The sequence below is a fragment of the Physeter macrocephalus genome, chromosome 1, assembly GCF_002837175.3.
Source record: "Physeter macrocephalus isolate SW-GA chromosome 1, ASM283717v5, whole genome shotgun sequence".
NCBI lineage: Eukaryota > Metazoa > Chordata > Mammalia > Artiodactyla > Physeteridae > Physeter > Physeter macrocephalus.
In genome coordinates this window covers 94,550,576-94,566,916 of record NC_041214.2, presented here as the reverse complement: position 1 = coordinate 94,566,916, position 16,341 = coordinate 94,550,576, and the positions used below count along the sequence as shown (strand labels likewise).

Sequence of the window (16,341 nt, the reverse complement as noted above, 5' to 3'; positions counted from 1 at the left end):
CTGGTGCAGGTCCCGTCCCTATTCTTTTGTCTCTGTTTATTCTTTTTTCTTTTGCCCTACCCAGGTATGTGGGGTGTTTCTTGCCTTTTGGGAGGTCTGAGGTCTTCTGCCAGCGTTCAGTGGGTGTTCTATAGGAGCAGTTCCACGTGTAGATGTATTTCTGATGTATCTGTGAGGAGGAAGGTGATCTCCGTGTCTTACTCTTCCGCCATCTTCTCTCTTTCCCCCAGTATGGACATTTTAACAATATTAATTCTTCCAATTCAAGAACACAGGATATATTTCCATTTCCTTGTATCATTTTCAGTTTCCTTCAGCAATGTTTTATAGTTTCAGAGTAGAGGTCTTTGACCTCCTTGGTAAGTGTATTCCTTAGGTATTTTATTATTTTTGATGTGACTTTATGTGGAATTGTTTCCTTGCTTTCTCTCTTTTTTAAAAATTTTATTTATTTATTTATTTTTGGCTGTGTTGGGTCTTCGTTTCTGTGCGAGGGCTTTCTCTAGTTGCGTCGAGCGGGGGCTACTCTTCATCGCGGTGCGCGGGCCTCTCACTCGCAGCCTCTCGTTGCGGAGCATAAGCTCCAGACGCGCAGGCTCTGTAGTTGTGGCTCACGGGCCTAGTTGCTCCGCGGCATGTGGGACCTTCCCAGACCAGGGCTCGAACCCGTGTCCCCTGCATTGGCAGGCAGATTCTAAACCACTGCGCCACCAGGGAAGCCCCCCTTGCTTTCTCTTTATGATAGTTCATTATTAGTATATAGAAAAGCACGTATCCTGTAACTTTACTGAATTAATTTATTGGTTCTAATAGTTTCTTTTGTGGAAATTTTAGGGTTTTCTATATATAGTATCATGTCATTTGCAAATAGTGACAGCTCTACTTCTTCCCTTCCAATTTGGATGTGTTTTTTTGTTTTTTGTTGTCTGATTACTGTGATGAGGACGTTGAACACTATGTTAAATAGAAGTGGCAAGAGTGGGCATTCTTGTCTTATTCCTGATTTTGGAGGAAAAGCTTTCAGCTTTTCACCATTGAGTATGATGTTAGCTGTGGGTCTGTGATAAATGGCTTTTATTATGTTGAGATATGTTCCCTCTGTATCCACTTGGATGAGAATTTTTATCATGAATGGATGTTGAATTTTGTAAAATGCTTTTTCTGCCTATGTTGAGATGATTATATGATTTTTGCCTTTCCTTTTGTTAATGTGGTGTATCATATTGATGCGAACCATCTTTGCATCCCTCAGAGAAATCCCATTTGATCATGGTGTATGATCCTTTTTATATATTGTTGGATTGGGTTTGCGGATATTTTGTTGAGGATTTTTGTATATATATTCATGAAAGATATTGGCCTGTTATTTTCTTTTTTGCAGTGTCTTTGTCTAATTTTGGTACCAGGGTAATGGTGGCCTCATAGAATGATTTGGGGAGTGCTCCATCCTCTTCCATTTTTTGGAAAAGTTATGGCTAGGTTGGTAGAATTCCCTCGTGAAGCTGTCTTGTTCTGGATTTCCGTTTGCTGAGAGGGTTTTTTTGTTTTGTTTTTGTTGTGTTTTGTTTAGGGTTTTTTTGTTTTGTGTTTTTACAGATTCAAGTCACTAATAGTGATCTGTCTGTTCAGATTGTCTATTTCTTCCTGATTCAGTCTTAGAAGGTTATATGTTTCTAGAAATTTGTCCATTTCTTCTAGATTGTCCAATTTGTTGTCATATAACTATTCATAGTATTTCCTTATTTTTTGTATCTCTGTGATATCGGTTGTTATTTCTCCTCTTTCATTTCTCATTTTGTTGATTTGGGTCTTCTCTCTTTTCCTCTTGAGGAGCCTGGCTAAAGGTTTGTCAACTGTGTTTATCTTTTCAAAAACCAGCCCTTGGTTTCATTGATTTTTTTTTTATTTGGTCTCTGTTTTATTTATGTCTTCTCTGATCTTTATTATTTCATTTTTTTCTACTGACTTTGGGCTTTGTTTGGTCTTCTTTTTCTAATTACTTTCAATGCAGTGTTAGGTTGTTTGAGATTTTTTGTTTGTTTCTTGAGGTAGGCCTGTATCACTATAAACTTTCCTCTTAGGACTGCTTTTGCTGCATTCCACCAATTTTGGAAAGTTGTGTTTCCTTTTTCAGTTGTCTTGAGGTATTTCCTCTTTATCTTTACTGACCTATTGTTTTTTTTAGTAACATGTTGTTTAGTCTCCACATGTTTGTGCTTTTCCTTTTTCTGTAACTGATTTTTAGTTTCATACAATTGTGGTAGAAAAAAAATGCTTGACACAATTTCTATTTTCTTAAATTTGTTGAGACTTGTGGCCTAGCATGTGATCCATCCTGGAAAATGTTCCATGTGCACTTGAAAACAAAGTATATTCTGCTGTTTTTGGATAGAATGTCCTGTAGAATATCTATTAAGCCCAGCTGGTTTATTGTATCATTTAAGACCAGTGTTGCCTAATTGATATTCTGTCTGGATGATCTGTCCATTGATATAAGTCAGATTTAAAGTCCCCTACTATTATTGTATTATTATGAACTTCTCCCTTTATGTCTGTTAATATTTGATTTATATATTTAGGTGTTCCTGTAATGGGAGCGTATACGTTAACGAGTGTAATATCCTCTTCTTTATTGATCCTTTATCATTACATAAAGCTCTTCTTTATCTTTTGTTATAGACTTTTTTAAAGTCTATTTTATCTGATATGAGTATTGCTACCCCTGCTTTTTTTTTTTTAAGGGATAATATTTTAATACCATCCTGTGTGTGTGTGTGTGTGTGTACACATTTATCTGAATATTTTCAATCAGCTTGACTGAGGTATAATTTACATATAAGAAAATATGTTTTCTTATATGTAAATTATATGCACACATAGTTGCATATAGAGTTGGATGAGTTCAAAAATACATATCCTTAAGCCAGCTCCACACAATCCAGATACAAGACATTTCCTTTTACCTTAGGACCCTCTCCCTGGTTTGAGAAAAGGACCAATAAAGTATAAACTCTTCAAATAGAGTTTTGTAACTTTTATCAAGGCTGCTTGTTGAGGAAGGAATATTAGGCTCAAGAGCTTGGGCATTGGCGTATGAAAGCCAAAGTTTCAATTAGCCAAACAAAACACTTTACCCCTGCTTTCTTGTCTTGTCTTTCTTATCCAGTCACCCACCCCATGTCTTTTGATTGGACCATTTACTCCATTGATATTTAAAGTAATTATTGATAGGTTTGTACTTATTATTATTATTACTTGTTTTCTGGTTGTTTTTGTAGTTTTTCTCCGTTCATTTCTTTTTGCTTCTTCTCTTTTAGTTTGATGATTTTCTTTAGTAGTATGCTTATGTTCCTTTCCTCTCCATTTTTGTGTAACTACTGTAGGTTTTGGATTTGTGGTTACCACAGGATTCATATATGTTGATCTATAACTAAATCTACTTCTTTTAAACTTGTAGTAATTTAAATTCAAACACATTGTAAAAGATCTACCTTTTTTGCTTCCTTCCCCCACATTTTGTTTTGATGTCCTATTTTATGTCTTCATGTTTATACCTTTACTACGCGTGTAGTTATATTTGCTTTTACAGTTTTTGTCTTTTACCTTGTACTCGTTTATTTAAGTGGTTGATCCTCAGCCTTTACTATATATTTTCCTTTCCTAGTGGGATTTTTCCTTTACCATAGTTTCTTACTCCTTGTCATAGGCTTTTTTTTAAACTCAGAGAAGACCCTTTAACATTTCTTTTAGTGTAGATTTAGTACTGATGAACTCTTATTTAGTTTTTGCTTGTCTGAGTTATTTGTCTCTCCTTCAATTCTAAATGATAATCTTGCTAGGTTACAGATTTTTCCCTTTGAACACTTTGGATATATCATGGCCCTCCCTCTGGCCTGCAAAGTTTCTGCAGCAAAATCAACTGATAGCTTTATGGTGGTTCCCTTGTATATGACTCTTTGTTTTTCTCTTGCTGCTTTTAGAATTCTTGCTTTATCTTTAACTTTTGCTATTTTAATTATGATATGTCTTGGTGTGGGTCTGTTTGGGTTCACCTTGTTTGGGACACTCTGTGCTTCCTGTATAGTAGCTGGATATGTTTCTTTCTTCAAGTTCAGAAAGTTTCAGCCATAATTTCATCAAATACATTTTGACCCCCTTCTATCTCTTTTCTCCTTCTGGGACCCTTATAATGTAAATGTTGATATCCTTCATGTTGTTCCATAGATCCATTAAACTGTTCTCATTTTTTGTTTTTCTTTTCTTGTTCTGATTGGGTGATTTCCATTATTCTATCTTCCAGATCACTTATGTGTTCTTCTTTATCACCAATCTCCTATTGATTCTTTCTAATGTGTTTTCATTTCAGCTATTGTCTTCTTCAGTGTTCTGACCTGTCCTTTTTTATATTTTCTAGTTCTTGTTAAAATTCTCTCTATATTCATCTATCCTTTTTTCCTAATTCAGAAATCATACTTATTACTAATGCTTTGAATTCTTTATCTGGTAAATTGTTTATTTCTGTTTAATTGGTTGTTTTTTCAGGGGTTTTGTCTTGCTCTTTCAATTGAGACAAATTCCTCTGTCTTCTTATTTTGCTTTTCTTTGTTTCTATGAAATTACGTGAAACAGTTACCTATAGTGGTCTTGAAGGGGTGTCCTTATGGGGGAGCATGCCAGTACACTCTGTCTGTACCCAGTGGCTTTGGTGGGAGAACTGAATTTGACATGAACACAAGTCACGTTTTCTCAGGGCATGTTGGCAACTCTCACCTTGGCAGAAGGTGGGGCTGGAGATGGAGGTGCTAGGGCCAAAGCCTGTTGTAACACAGGGCTTCCCCTCTGCTCAGTGACCATCACCGCCCTATCGAGGGTGGGTTCCTATACCATGTTGATGTAGCAGAAGCCCTGAGGGTCAGGTCTGGGCTGGCTCCATTCCTTCCAAGTGTGCACTCTCCCCATTCCCAGCACTGGCACCCTTACCCCAGATGAGAGCAATGCTGGAGCAAGAGGGGCTGGTATAGAGTACCTGGCATGGATTGGAGCACGGGCCTTGGCACAGACCGTGGTAGTCTGGCTCGGGCCAGAGATCTGGACTGTCCCTGATGCCCTGCCTGTGTAAGCACTAGCAATGGCTGTCCCCACCCTACTCAGATGCTGCTTTATGTCTGAACCACTTCTGTGTCTCACAGCCAAGCTTTTAAGCAGGGCTGGAGCATTCTCTTGGCTCAGGCTGGTGCGCACGCCAAGGCATTCATGGGAAACCAGCCAGCCACCCATGCAATTTTCAGTCCGCCCTCTTTGCCCTGCTTTGTGAGCAAGCAAGCATGCACATGCTCCTTACAAGCAGAGTACAGGCTCCCACAGTCCTCCTGTTACTCCCACTGTCCCTCTAACCAGCAAAGGGGATTCGTTGTCCCTGTGTCAGACCCCAGGACTGTGGTGCCCAATATGTGACTCAAACTGCTCACTCCCTAGGGAGGATCTCTGCCTGTGTTTAACCCCCTCCTCTTCTGAATCCCCTGGGAGGTTGTGACTTAATCATTTCTCTTCTCTACCCAGTTTCATGTGGATCTTTCTTACAGCCTTGGTTGTGCAAGAGTCTTTCTGTGAGTCTCCAGTTAGTTTTTAGTGAGAATTGTTCTACATGTAGATATATTTTTGATGTACTCGTTGGGGGAGGTGAGTTCTGTGTCCTACTCCACCATCTTGATCTCCAGACAAAACAGACTTTAAAACAAAGACTCCAATGAATCTGCTGTCGTCAACAGTACCCTCCACATTGCTAACTACCACACAGTGGTCAATTCTCTTCTCTCTGCAGTACTTGACTGGTTACTCTCTCCTTGAAACAGTTTCTTCAGTTGAAATCTGTAACACAGCTCTCTTGTTTGATCTTATTTCACTGAACTCAATACAAGTCTTGGACACAATGTTCTACACAATGAATACTTAGGCAATGATGATCATGATGACATGAAAACATCTTGTATAGTTATTAGATTTTTACACAAAGACACACACATATATAACAGATAAGTAGTTTATTAACTGTACGGCATGATGATTATTTACCATTCATTAGGTGGAAGTGGATCACCATAACGGTCTTCATCTTTGTGGTCTCCACGTTGAGTAGACTGAAGAGAAGGAGGAAGATGAGGGGTTGGTCTTGCTGTCTCAGGGGTAGCAGAGGTGGAAGACGTAGAGGAGGTGGAAGGGGAGGCAGGAGAGGCAGGCAGTCTTTACAGAAATACATTTGTGATTTCTGTCTGACTTTTTTTGCTTTTTCATTTCTCTAAAAATGTTTCTATATGGTGCCAATCCTTCTTCCATCATTTGCTTTAGTTTCAGTGCCCATATCATAGAAGGGTCCGTGTCATAAAAGGAAGTCAAAAGCAGCCTTGAATAGTTGAAATTGTTCTCCCAGATCCTCTAATGTCACTTGTTTTCTGGCACTGCTTCTTCTACATCCTCATCCTCATTGTGTGTCACTGGTTAGGGAGCACGCACCTCCATCAAGTCGTCTTCTGTTCATCCCTCTGGTGTGCTGTCTTTTAGCTCTTGAATTTCTCCAAGATCCATGTCTTGAAACCCTTCACCCCCCCCACCACCTTTTCTATCATATCCAGAATCTACTTCATGATTTCTTTGATTGACATTGTCATAAATCCTGTAAAGTCATGCATAACATCTGGACACAGTTTTCTCCAGCAAGAATTTATTGTTTTGGGCTTAATGTCTCTCACAGTTTTTTTCTGTAACAATGATGGCATCTTCAATGGTGTAATCCTTCTGGACTTTTGTGGTGTTCTATCTCTTCCACAGCATTGACAATCCTTTCCACAGAGTACCATGTGTAATGAGCCATAAAGGTCCTTATCACCCCCTGATCTAGAGGCTAAATTACAGCCATTGTGTTTGGAGGCAAGTAGATCACTTTGATGCCTTTGGTGTTGAACTCACGGGGTTCTGGGTGGCCAGGGATGTTGTTCAATAGCAAAAGAACTTTAAAAGGCAGTCCCTTACCGGCAAGGTACTTCCTGACTTCAAGGACAACTCATTAATGGAACCAATCCAGAAAAGGGGCCTCTTTTATATCCAGGCCTTCTTTTACAACCAAAAGATTGGCAGCTGGTGATTATCTTTTCCCTTCAAGGCTGGAGGGTTAGCAGCTTTGTAGATTAAGGCAGTCCTGATAAGAACCCGACTGCATTTGCACAGAACAGTGGAGTAAGCCTGTCCCTTCCTGCCTTGAATCCTGGTGCTCGCTTCTCTTCCTTACTAATAATGTCTTTTGTGGCATTGTTTTCCAGAATAGAGTACTTTTATCTGCATTAAAAACCTGTTCAGGCAGATATCCTTTCTCCTCAGTGATTTTCTTAGTGGTGTCTGGGAACGTATCTTCTGCCTCTTGGTCAGCAGAAGCTGCTTCTCCTGTTATCTTGCTTTAAGCCAAACCTCCTTCTAAAACTATCAAACCATCCTTTGCTGGCATTAAATTCTCCAGCTTTAGATCCTTCACCTTCCTTTTACTTTAAGTTCTCCTATAATGACTTCACTTTTTCTTGAATCATATTGCAGTGTATAGTATGCCTTTCATCCTGCACCCACATGAAAGCTGCATTTTCAACATGTGATAAAAAGGTATTTTGCAAAGATTGCAAGGTTTTCACATCTGCTGGTGTAGCTACAGTGATGGCTTCATGAATTTCTTTTTCTTTTTTCACAATGGTCCTTACGCTGGATTCATTTATCTTGAAATGGTGGGCAACTGCAGCTGCAGACCTCAATTTACGGTGCATATCAAGCAATTCAACTTTTTCTTGTAATGTCACGACTTTTCTCTGCTTCTTGGGAGCGCTCCCACCATCACTAGTGGCACTTCGTATGGGTCCCATGGTGTTACTCAGCGTTTATGGTATTGCACTAAACACAATGAAGAATATATATACAAGAACTGCTAGAGATCACTTGTTACCATGACATGCAATTTACTGGAGAGATGAACTGTTCACTCATAGATGACTAGTGTCACCCTATATTTTAAGTGGATACTAGCAACACTTGAGCTCACAGCAGAAGCAATAAGAGGTAGTCATGAAATTATTACAGTAGTATAGTATCTACTACAGTTATTTTATGCAGTTATGATTTAACACTGCATCTTTACGTTTGTTTACATTTCTTTTGACTTTGAATGGCACCGTGTTTGGTCTGTAAGTGTTTATGTGCATAAGTTTTGATAAATTTTAATTTTTTATAGATTTTGCGTATTTTATGGTAGTAAATGATAAAATAGACTAATATCTACATATATTTTATGCATTCATGACATACCTAACTTTTTCAATATTTCTGGGCTATGTGGTTTGTCTGCAAGTTTTTAAAAAATGTCAAAAATCTCCCCAAATTTTTCTAATATATTTATTGAAAAAAATCTATGTATAAGTGGATCCATGCAGTTCCAACCTATGTTGTTCAAGGACAAACTGTACTTTTAAACTGCTGCTGCTTCCTGTTGATTCATTAGTTTGGGTTATCGTAGAGCTATTATATATATTTGCCATCAGATTTATTTTCAGGAAACTCAGATGCTCTGTTACAACCACAATAATTGGATGTGGTTCCAAATTTTACTCATAATTTTCATATTTTTATTAATTTCAAGTCTTGGCTTAGTGCTTTATCACTTATTTAAGTGTTTTATCACTTATTTGTGTTTTTATGGAAAAAATAATATAAAAATTATGTGATGAAAAAGTAATGAAAGTGTGATTTTAAAATCACAGAGATCAGAATTTTTGATACTTTTAAGTTAAAAAGTATCCCCCTCTGGTCTGAAAATGGAACTGATGAACAAAATCTTATGTATAATTTTGGCAGGATTTTTGATGATCAAAAGAAAATAAAATGCATGTTTAAACAGAAACACATACATTCTTCCACAAGGAACCATGTTAAAAAATCCTGATGTGTAGGCCTTCAAGCCCAAAGTAGAGCTCTCTTCACTTTGAGATAATTGCCATTTAATGCCCCTTAGTTCCCCCCATAACAACAAAACATACTAAATATTTCAGTCATTTACTACACAGGACAATTTTCTATTGCCCAGGCAGTCATTTAAAACAGCAAATTAGCTCATATGGAAGAATAGGAGTTGGGGGTTTTGCTTGCGTATACACATGACAGAACCTTTCAAAAACTCAAAAAAAAATGTTTAAAGTCTCCAAAACTTTTGATTAAAATGGATACCTAGAATATGTTTCATGTTTGTTCAGTGGTTAACTTATGCATGGGAATATCATAGGTGCACCCTGGTTTGGACTTTCTCAAACCGTCCTAGCATGGCCATAGAGAAAATTATTTCTGATTGACATTCAGATCTGTGGCCTAGATTTGGTAGTGGGAAAAAATACAAAGGTAAGAAATGACACTCACTGGTGTGTTATTTCAGGCACTGTTGGAAAAGAAGAATAAGGGCCTCGAAGCAAAGAAACCAATGCGTTTTCTTCAAAGAAAGCCAATACCTCAACCTCAACTTCCAACTCCAACTTTGGAGATGAATTCCAATGTAAGTTTGAAGCTTCCTTTATTTGAAAAGTTAAATTCAGTATTGCTGTTTATTCTCCAGATAGTTTGGGTTAAAAACAAACCTAACATAACAGTGTTCATTTCCCAAGATCTGACTTACGTTGCCTTTATCCTTTTCAAATGCACACACAAAAACAAGCAAAATGAAATGAAATCTAAAGTTAATCCTTTTCAAGAATAAAAACACAAAGAAGAAATTCTTCCCAAGAAAAATAGGCATCAGAAGGTAATTCTGATGTACGTCAAATAAAAAAAAAGAAGATCGAATGATGATCAGTTACTGTAACTGTCTTCCCACATGAGGAGGTGGCTGATGACAGCTGGAATTAGAGAGGAATGCAATACCAGAGGTGTCATCAAGACTGGCTCAGAGAGTTCACCCTGACCAAGGCCGTACCTCACCTTCGCAGGGGCCAGACTCAGTTTGGTCAACATTCCATAGTTGGTTAGGATTTAAAGGACTGACTCAGACTAAACCTACAAGAAACTGCTGGAGATGCCACAATGCAAATTTGTTACTTTACGGAGAGAAATATAACTGCCTGGTATATCAGGATATTGCTCTCGGGAGGTCAGCTTGTTATCTCCCAATACAGGGCAGTTCTCACAAGAAGCCAAATTGTACAGAAGGCTGTTGTGCTTTGTCAGAGGGAGGGGAGTTGATGGGAGATCTCACTAACACCTCCAACGGCTCTGATGTATCTGGAGGGACTGGAATGCTCCCGCTGACTGGACACGATGTGCTTCTGGGCAGTATCCCCTTTTCAAGACTTTGTGCCGATCACTGCCTGTGGTTAGCACGTTGTCATTCACGAGTGTTAATGCCATTGATTCCACTGTTGATTACTTTTGCATTCAGAGGGGCTTTAAGTAAATTTGCAGACTCTGATCTTTCTGCTTTTGACATACACTTATTTAAGGTGATTTTTATAGATATCTGATCTTATCCATTATATTCTTATTTTACCAGTTTAGCTAAATTCTTGTGAAAAGCACCTCATTTTCGACTCTGATACAGACCAGCTGTATTCTTTGTCTACGCATGATCAAACATGAAAATACTATTGCAAAAGGGATGTTATTAGCAATACTTCTTCAAGAAAGATTTTGCTGGAAAGGAATATAGAAAAAATGAAAATGGCTTAATTTGTAAGGATACCATGACAGTGGGTGAATTTTTTGCTTCTGATGTAATTTATTAATGATATCTTATTTATCATGAAAAAATAATAATGAATTTTAACAATACAGAAAGTAACATTTAAAGTCCTATATGTTCAAAGAGGGATGATGTTTTATTCTCTTTAAATCCTTCTGGCATCTAGCTTTTTGCTAGACATAAATCTTTTGCTTGATATAAATCTTCAAAAAAGTATTTGATGCTGACTGCTGCTGTTCTCAAACTGCTTGGTTCTCCCTTTGTTCTTTTAGGAAGAAGAAGATATAGAAATGGCTGTGATCTACCTTCAAAAGTTACTCCGGGGCAGAGTCGTTCAGAACATGGTGTGTAGGGTGCAACCACTGGCCCTGTTCTTCTCCTTTGAGAATAGATTTACAGAATACATATGTGCTTGGTTCCTTGGGGTGAATTGCCTCTTGCACCCTGCTGTCCTATGGAACTATGCTCTTGAGTTGCCATAGTTTGCCCGAGTGGCATAGTAACAAGGCAAGAAAGGACCGCCTGCTGTTTGCTGTAGTGTAACCAAGGCAGTGTGAAGCTAATGTCTTGCTTGGAATTGCTAAATCCAGCAATTTTCATACCTGAATTTTGACCCTAAACATCACAAGTAGATTCTCTAATTTTCCACAAAGTTGTAATACAATTATCTGCGTTTGTATATAGCTATCAATACCTGAATAATAAATGAAATAGCTAAGTAATAACTACAGTTTTGAACTCTTACCATATGCTCACATTACTTATTCTTTGCTCTACATATATCAGCTCTTTTTCTTTTTTTTGTATCAATTACCCACTTTACAGGCGAGTAATATGAGTCTGAGAGGGATTATGTTAACTGCCAGCAAATTCAACTCTGGTCTTCCTGACTGAAAGCTTTAGCCAGATTATTTGTGCCACTAGAGCAAGCTCACACTTCAGTTTAAAAATGGACTGATATAAAGCCTCAGCTGAAACATTTTTTCTCCCCAGACAGCTGTAACTCTTAAGAGACTCAGTTATGGTGAGTAAGTTCAGGGAGGCTGGATGAGCATCCTGTGTTCAGCATTATTCTCTATTCTCCTGCCAGTATTTCCCCAGGAGAAACACAACAGTTAAGTTCAGACAGCAGATCATGTATTCCAGATGAGGGGCAAATCTCTCGGAAAAGAAAATATGACCATGAAAAATACCACCCCCAGGCTTCTTAGGGAAGGAGCAGAGGAAATGAGGAGAAGGCTTTAGTTTCTTAACATGACCCTATAGTTGTCAACTTGTCTTTGAGAGGCATTTTAAGAAACTGAGCCAATAACTAACCTATAGCTAAGCTCCTTCTCTGCCTGAGCAGCTGAAGGTGCAGAAAAGAGGGCTGACTGCTAGCTCTGTGGCGCACACCTGCTCTCTGGCCCCGAAAGGCAGAACAGAACCCTCTGTTCACAAGCGCCTCACAAGTCACTGTCTGCGAGGCCTCATGCCTGGCACAACGGATGCTGATTTGCAAGTCTCTCTCTGATCTGACTTGACACAGATGTTTGAAGGGAAAGAGAAGCGACTGGAGTTGATCCAGGAGCTGCGCACCAGCCATGCACTGCAAGAAGAGGACAGGCTGGTGAAGAAAGCCGAGAAGCAGGTGACCCTGGCCTTGCAGCGACAGAGGAACTTGCACGAGCACAAGGTTCTTTCCTTTCCTTTCCTTTTCTTGTCCCATTTTCGCCTTTGATTTTTATTATTATACAAGCAACATTATAGTAACAATAAATGATGTGATGAAAAAGAAACACCCCCCACAAGCCCAGCATTCTTCATCAATGGTGCTGCAGTCCAGAATTTGAATGGGCTGTGCCCTCCCTGAATTGAATCTGCTCTTTTTTTTTTTCTTTTTTTTCTTTTTTTTGCGGTACACGGGCCTCTCACTGTCGTGGCCTCTCCCGTTTCAGAGCACAGGCTCCGGACGCGCAGGCTCAGCGGCCATGGCTCACGGGCCTAGCCGCTCCGCGGCATGTGGGATCTTCCCGGACCGGGGCACGAACCCGCGCGTCCCCTGCATCGGCAGGCGGACTCTCAACCACTGCACCACCAGGGAAGCCCGCTCTTAGTTTTTTATTTGCAGAAAAAAAACCCACAATTTTGAAAGGTTTTCTCTTCCAACCTTTCTTAAATATTTGGTGACTCTATTATATTTCAGTGGGAGCTTAGCAGAATGAATAATTAAAGCAATAAGAAAGTGAGAAATGAGATTTTTAAAACTATCCGCACTCATTTATGTGTTTTGGAGCTGTACATAGCTCATGCTCCTTAAACTGCATATTAAATATGTTAATATGATATTCTGTGACTTTCACCGGGTCATCTGAGCTCTGTGTGACTGACAATAGCTGCTAATTGCAGCTCTAACCCGACAACTGTAAATGTGTTTCCTACTTTCTTCTGGCATTTGTCTATATACACATAGTATTTAATGTTGTTGACTACAGTGTAGATACACTTTTACTATCTGTCCCACTTATCTGTAAATCAAAATGAAAAAGAACCAATTGGCACAGAGTTTAGTGTTATAAGAAAGTAAACTTGGGACGTCCCTGGTGGTGCAGTGGTTAAGACTCCGCACTTCCAATGCAGGGGGGCGTGGGTTTGATCCCTGGTTGGGGAACTAAGATCCCACATGCTGCACAGTACAGCCAAACAAAAAGAAAGTAAACTTACAGCAAAGCTAACATGACCCACCTCTAGTAACAAACGTAACTCTTGTGCTGTGAATTAGGCACAAATGTTAATCAGCTCGGAAACGAGCACCACTTTATTCCTTTTACATGACAGCAGGACTGGGGATGGTCTCTGAGTGATGGGAGCTGGTTTGCAGGGAGGGAGGAAGAAAGCCACAGACTGTGAGACCCAGCAGAGGAACCAGAGAAAGAAGAGGAGAATGCAGACGCTGGAGTCTCTAAATCTGGGCATCCTGGAGCCCTGGGAATGATGGAAACGGGCTGTACTTCTATTCAGATAGGGAGCAGAATGCCCTGGTAGCAGAATACCCAGGACCTGGACAGAAAAATGCCCTCCTTGGCCCCTTCACGGTTTCTGATTATAGACTTTAGCAGCTACAGCTAAGACAATCCAGGATTTTCAACCCATCTACCTCATTTAGTGGATAAATACTTGATAGACATCGTGACAGCTAAGAGCTAAGGGAGGAATTAATGGGAAGAACTGTCACATAGCCACAGACTCGCCCTGCTTACCTTCACCTGTTTCTGGATACACCAGTAAGATGCAGGTAGATCTGGGGGAGTGGACACCCCACGGGTACCTACAGCAATGCCAATCCTCTCATTTTCTCCTCTCATATTGAGGGAGAACCGTCAGTGTGAGAGCAGCAAGTGCCTGGGAGAAGAGCCTTTTCCCCTTATGCCTGAGGATAGGAGCAGGAACACAGTACAATCTTCTCAAACACTTTTGTTCCCCCTGTGCCAGAGCTAGCACAGAGAGATCCATAAATAGATACTGTGGCTTACTCCTGGCCAAGAACTCTAGGCCCCTATTTTACCTCAGTGATTACACAGACATGTAGGCTTGTTTCCTGCTCTGTTTCAAAGATAGTTCTCAATGACTTTGAAATTATTTAAATGAATTAAAAGTACTAAGGTTTTCTACTTTCATGTTACTGAAGATCTTACAATTCCCCAAACTTGTGTTAAAGGACAAAGCATTGAAAAATTAAAAGGTATCATGAGTGAATTTTTAAGAGATTCTATATTTTTGAACTCCAATATTATCTTTTAATAAAAACCTTGACATTTCCCTTCACGTCTGGGGAGACCCAAGCACTTTACCTTCTAGATAAAATTGAAAGAAAAAAAAAATTCTGTGTGGACACCAACAAATGTTTTGCTAAATCCTCTGTATAATTTGAAGACTATCATCCATCAGTGACTGAGCAATCTACTTTCTCAAGTCTTAAGTTTGTGTCATAAGTTTTCCTAGTAAAACCCTTGGGATGGGGCCAGTCTGGAGATAATATTCCTAATAAAAACTAAGTGCATGCTGAAAGTGAAGTGACTGTCAAGGATAATCCAGCATCCCTCCTCATAAATCACCATTCTTAGTAGAATTTGTATCCTCACAGTTATATTATTATTTTTAAGGTGTCACTGGTTGAAAACCATTTGGCTGGACTGGAAGGATGGGTGCTGGCAGACATGTTTGACTTCCTGTCCAAAGAGCTGGTGAGACTGCAGGAGGAGAGGAGGGTCCACGCCCTGGCCATGCTGGCCGAGCGGCAGCGCAGGATGCGTGAAGCCGAAGAGAGTGGCCAGCGCCAGGTGGAAGAGAGGCGCCTGCAGGAGGAGGACCAGATATTTAAGGAGGCAAGTGGGGACGTTGCCAGGAAACTCATAATATGAAATGACTTTCGTTTTTTGTTTTTCATTGTCTTCAACAAATAATGTATTGAGTTCCTATGATATGCCCAGCACTGTGCAAAGGCATTGTGGGGTACTTTGGAGGGAAAAACCAGGTATGGCCCCTTCTCTCCTGGTGCTTAAATCCTATATAACATGCAAATAAGTATAGGATCAGAAAATGTGTTAAGTTTCATGAAGGAAACAAATGGGGCCAGGTGACATATTTTGAAGAAGTCACTCTGCTTTGCTGTGTGAACAGGTTGTAGGGAGGACAGGGTGGAAACAAGGAGACCTGGAAGGAGGCTGATGAAGTAACTCAGGCCAGAGTGAGAAATGGGGTAAAGTCAAGTATGATGTCCAGTTTCCGGTGTCAGTGAGTGGGGAGGTGATGGTTCTATTTTCTGAGGCGGGAAAGCTGAGGGTGGAATAGGTTTAGGGGCAGGAGTGGAATGAAGAGTTTGATTTATATTAAGTTTGAGACATCTTAGTGGAGGTGTCATTTCAGCAGATGGATATACAAAATAGAGTTTAGAAGAGAGATTTTTACTAAAGATACAATCTGGGAATTAGGAGTGCCAGGCTGGTAAATTAGAATTCTGACCAAGACCCAATAGATGTGAAATTCCAAAGTGACCAAGATGCAAGCTCAGAGGAAATCTGAGGAACCAGAAATATCTCAAAGCACCCTCACCCTCATCAAGTATACAAAAGCTCAAGCGTTAAAATTGGAGGGGATTTGTGAGGAAGATTTCTTTAAAGGGAGCTGTGCTGTGACTAATTCCCCCCAAAAATCACACCCAGAGGTGGGGACAAGTACTTCCCCTTTCTTGGAGAGCTTGATGTGTATTCTTTCAGTTAGGGCGTCTCACCCCCGGAATGGAGAGAAAGAAGCTGGGCAGGCTGAGGGGAGGTGGGCACAGAAGAGGCTGCATGGGCGGCCAGCACACCCAGAATATGTTAAGGCAAAGGCTGTGTGAGTTTCCCTTGCGCCAGATGTGGGCCAGATGGGAAAGGCAGAAAGAGCCAACCTGGAACTTTAAAAAATTCCTATCTAGGGCTTCCCTGGTGGCGCAGTGGTTGAGGGTCCGCCTGCCGATGCAGGGGACGCGGGTTCGTGCCCCGGTTCGGGAAGATCCCACGTGCCGCGGAGCGGCTGGGCCCGTGAGCCATGGCCGCTGAGCCTGCGCGTCC

At 40.2% G+C, this 16,341-nt stretch overlaps 1 protein-coding gene across 9 annotated transcripts in view; it reads left to right on the top strand.

The window, feature by feature from the left end:
• Positions 1-16,341, top strand: part of CFAP91 (cilia and flagella associated protein 91) — a 153,659-nt gene that overhangs the window by 91,046 nt on the left and 46,272 nt on the right. For all 9 annotated transcript variants that reach the window (XR_008617499.1, XM_024120311.3, XM_024120310.3 and 6 more), the window contains 4 exons: positions 9,455-9,571; positions 11,023-11,094; positions 12,279-12,425; positions 14,893-15,114. Coding sequence is in view for 8 of the 9 variants with exons in the window: in XM_024120311.3 (XP_023976079.1) it covers positions 9,455-9,571; positions 11,023-11,094; positions 12,279-12,425; positions 14,893-15,114 (558 nt within the window). In the remaining variant the exon portion in view is untranslated. The remainder of the gene's footprint in view (positions 1-9,454; positions 9,572-11,022; positions 11,095-12,278; positions 12,426-14,892; positions 15,115-16,341) is intronic.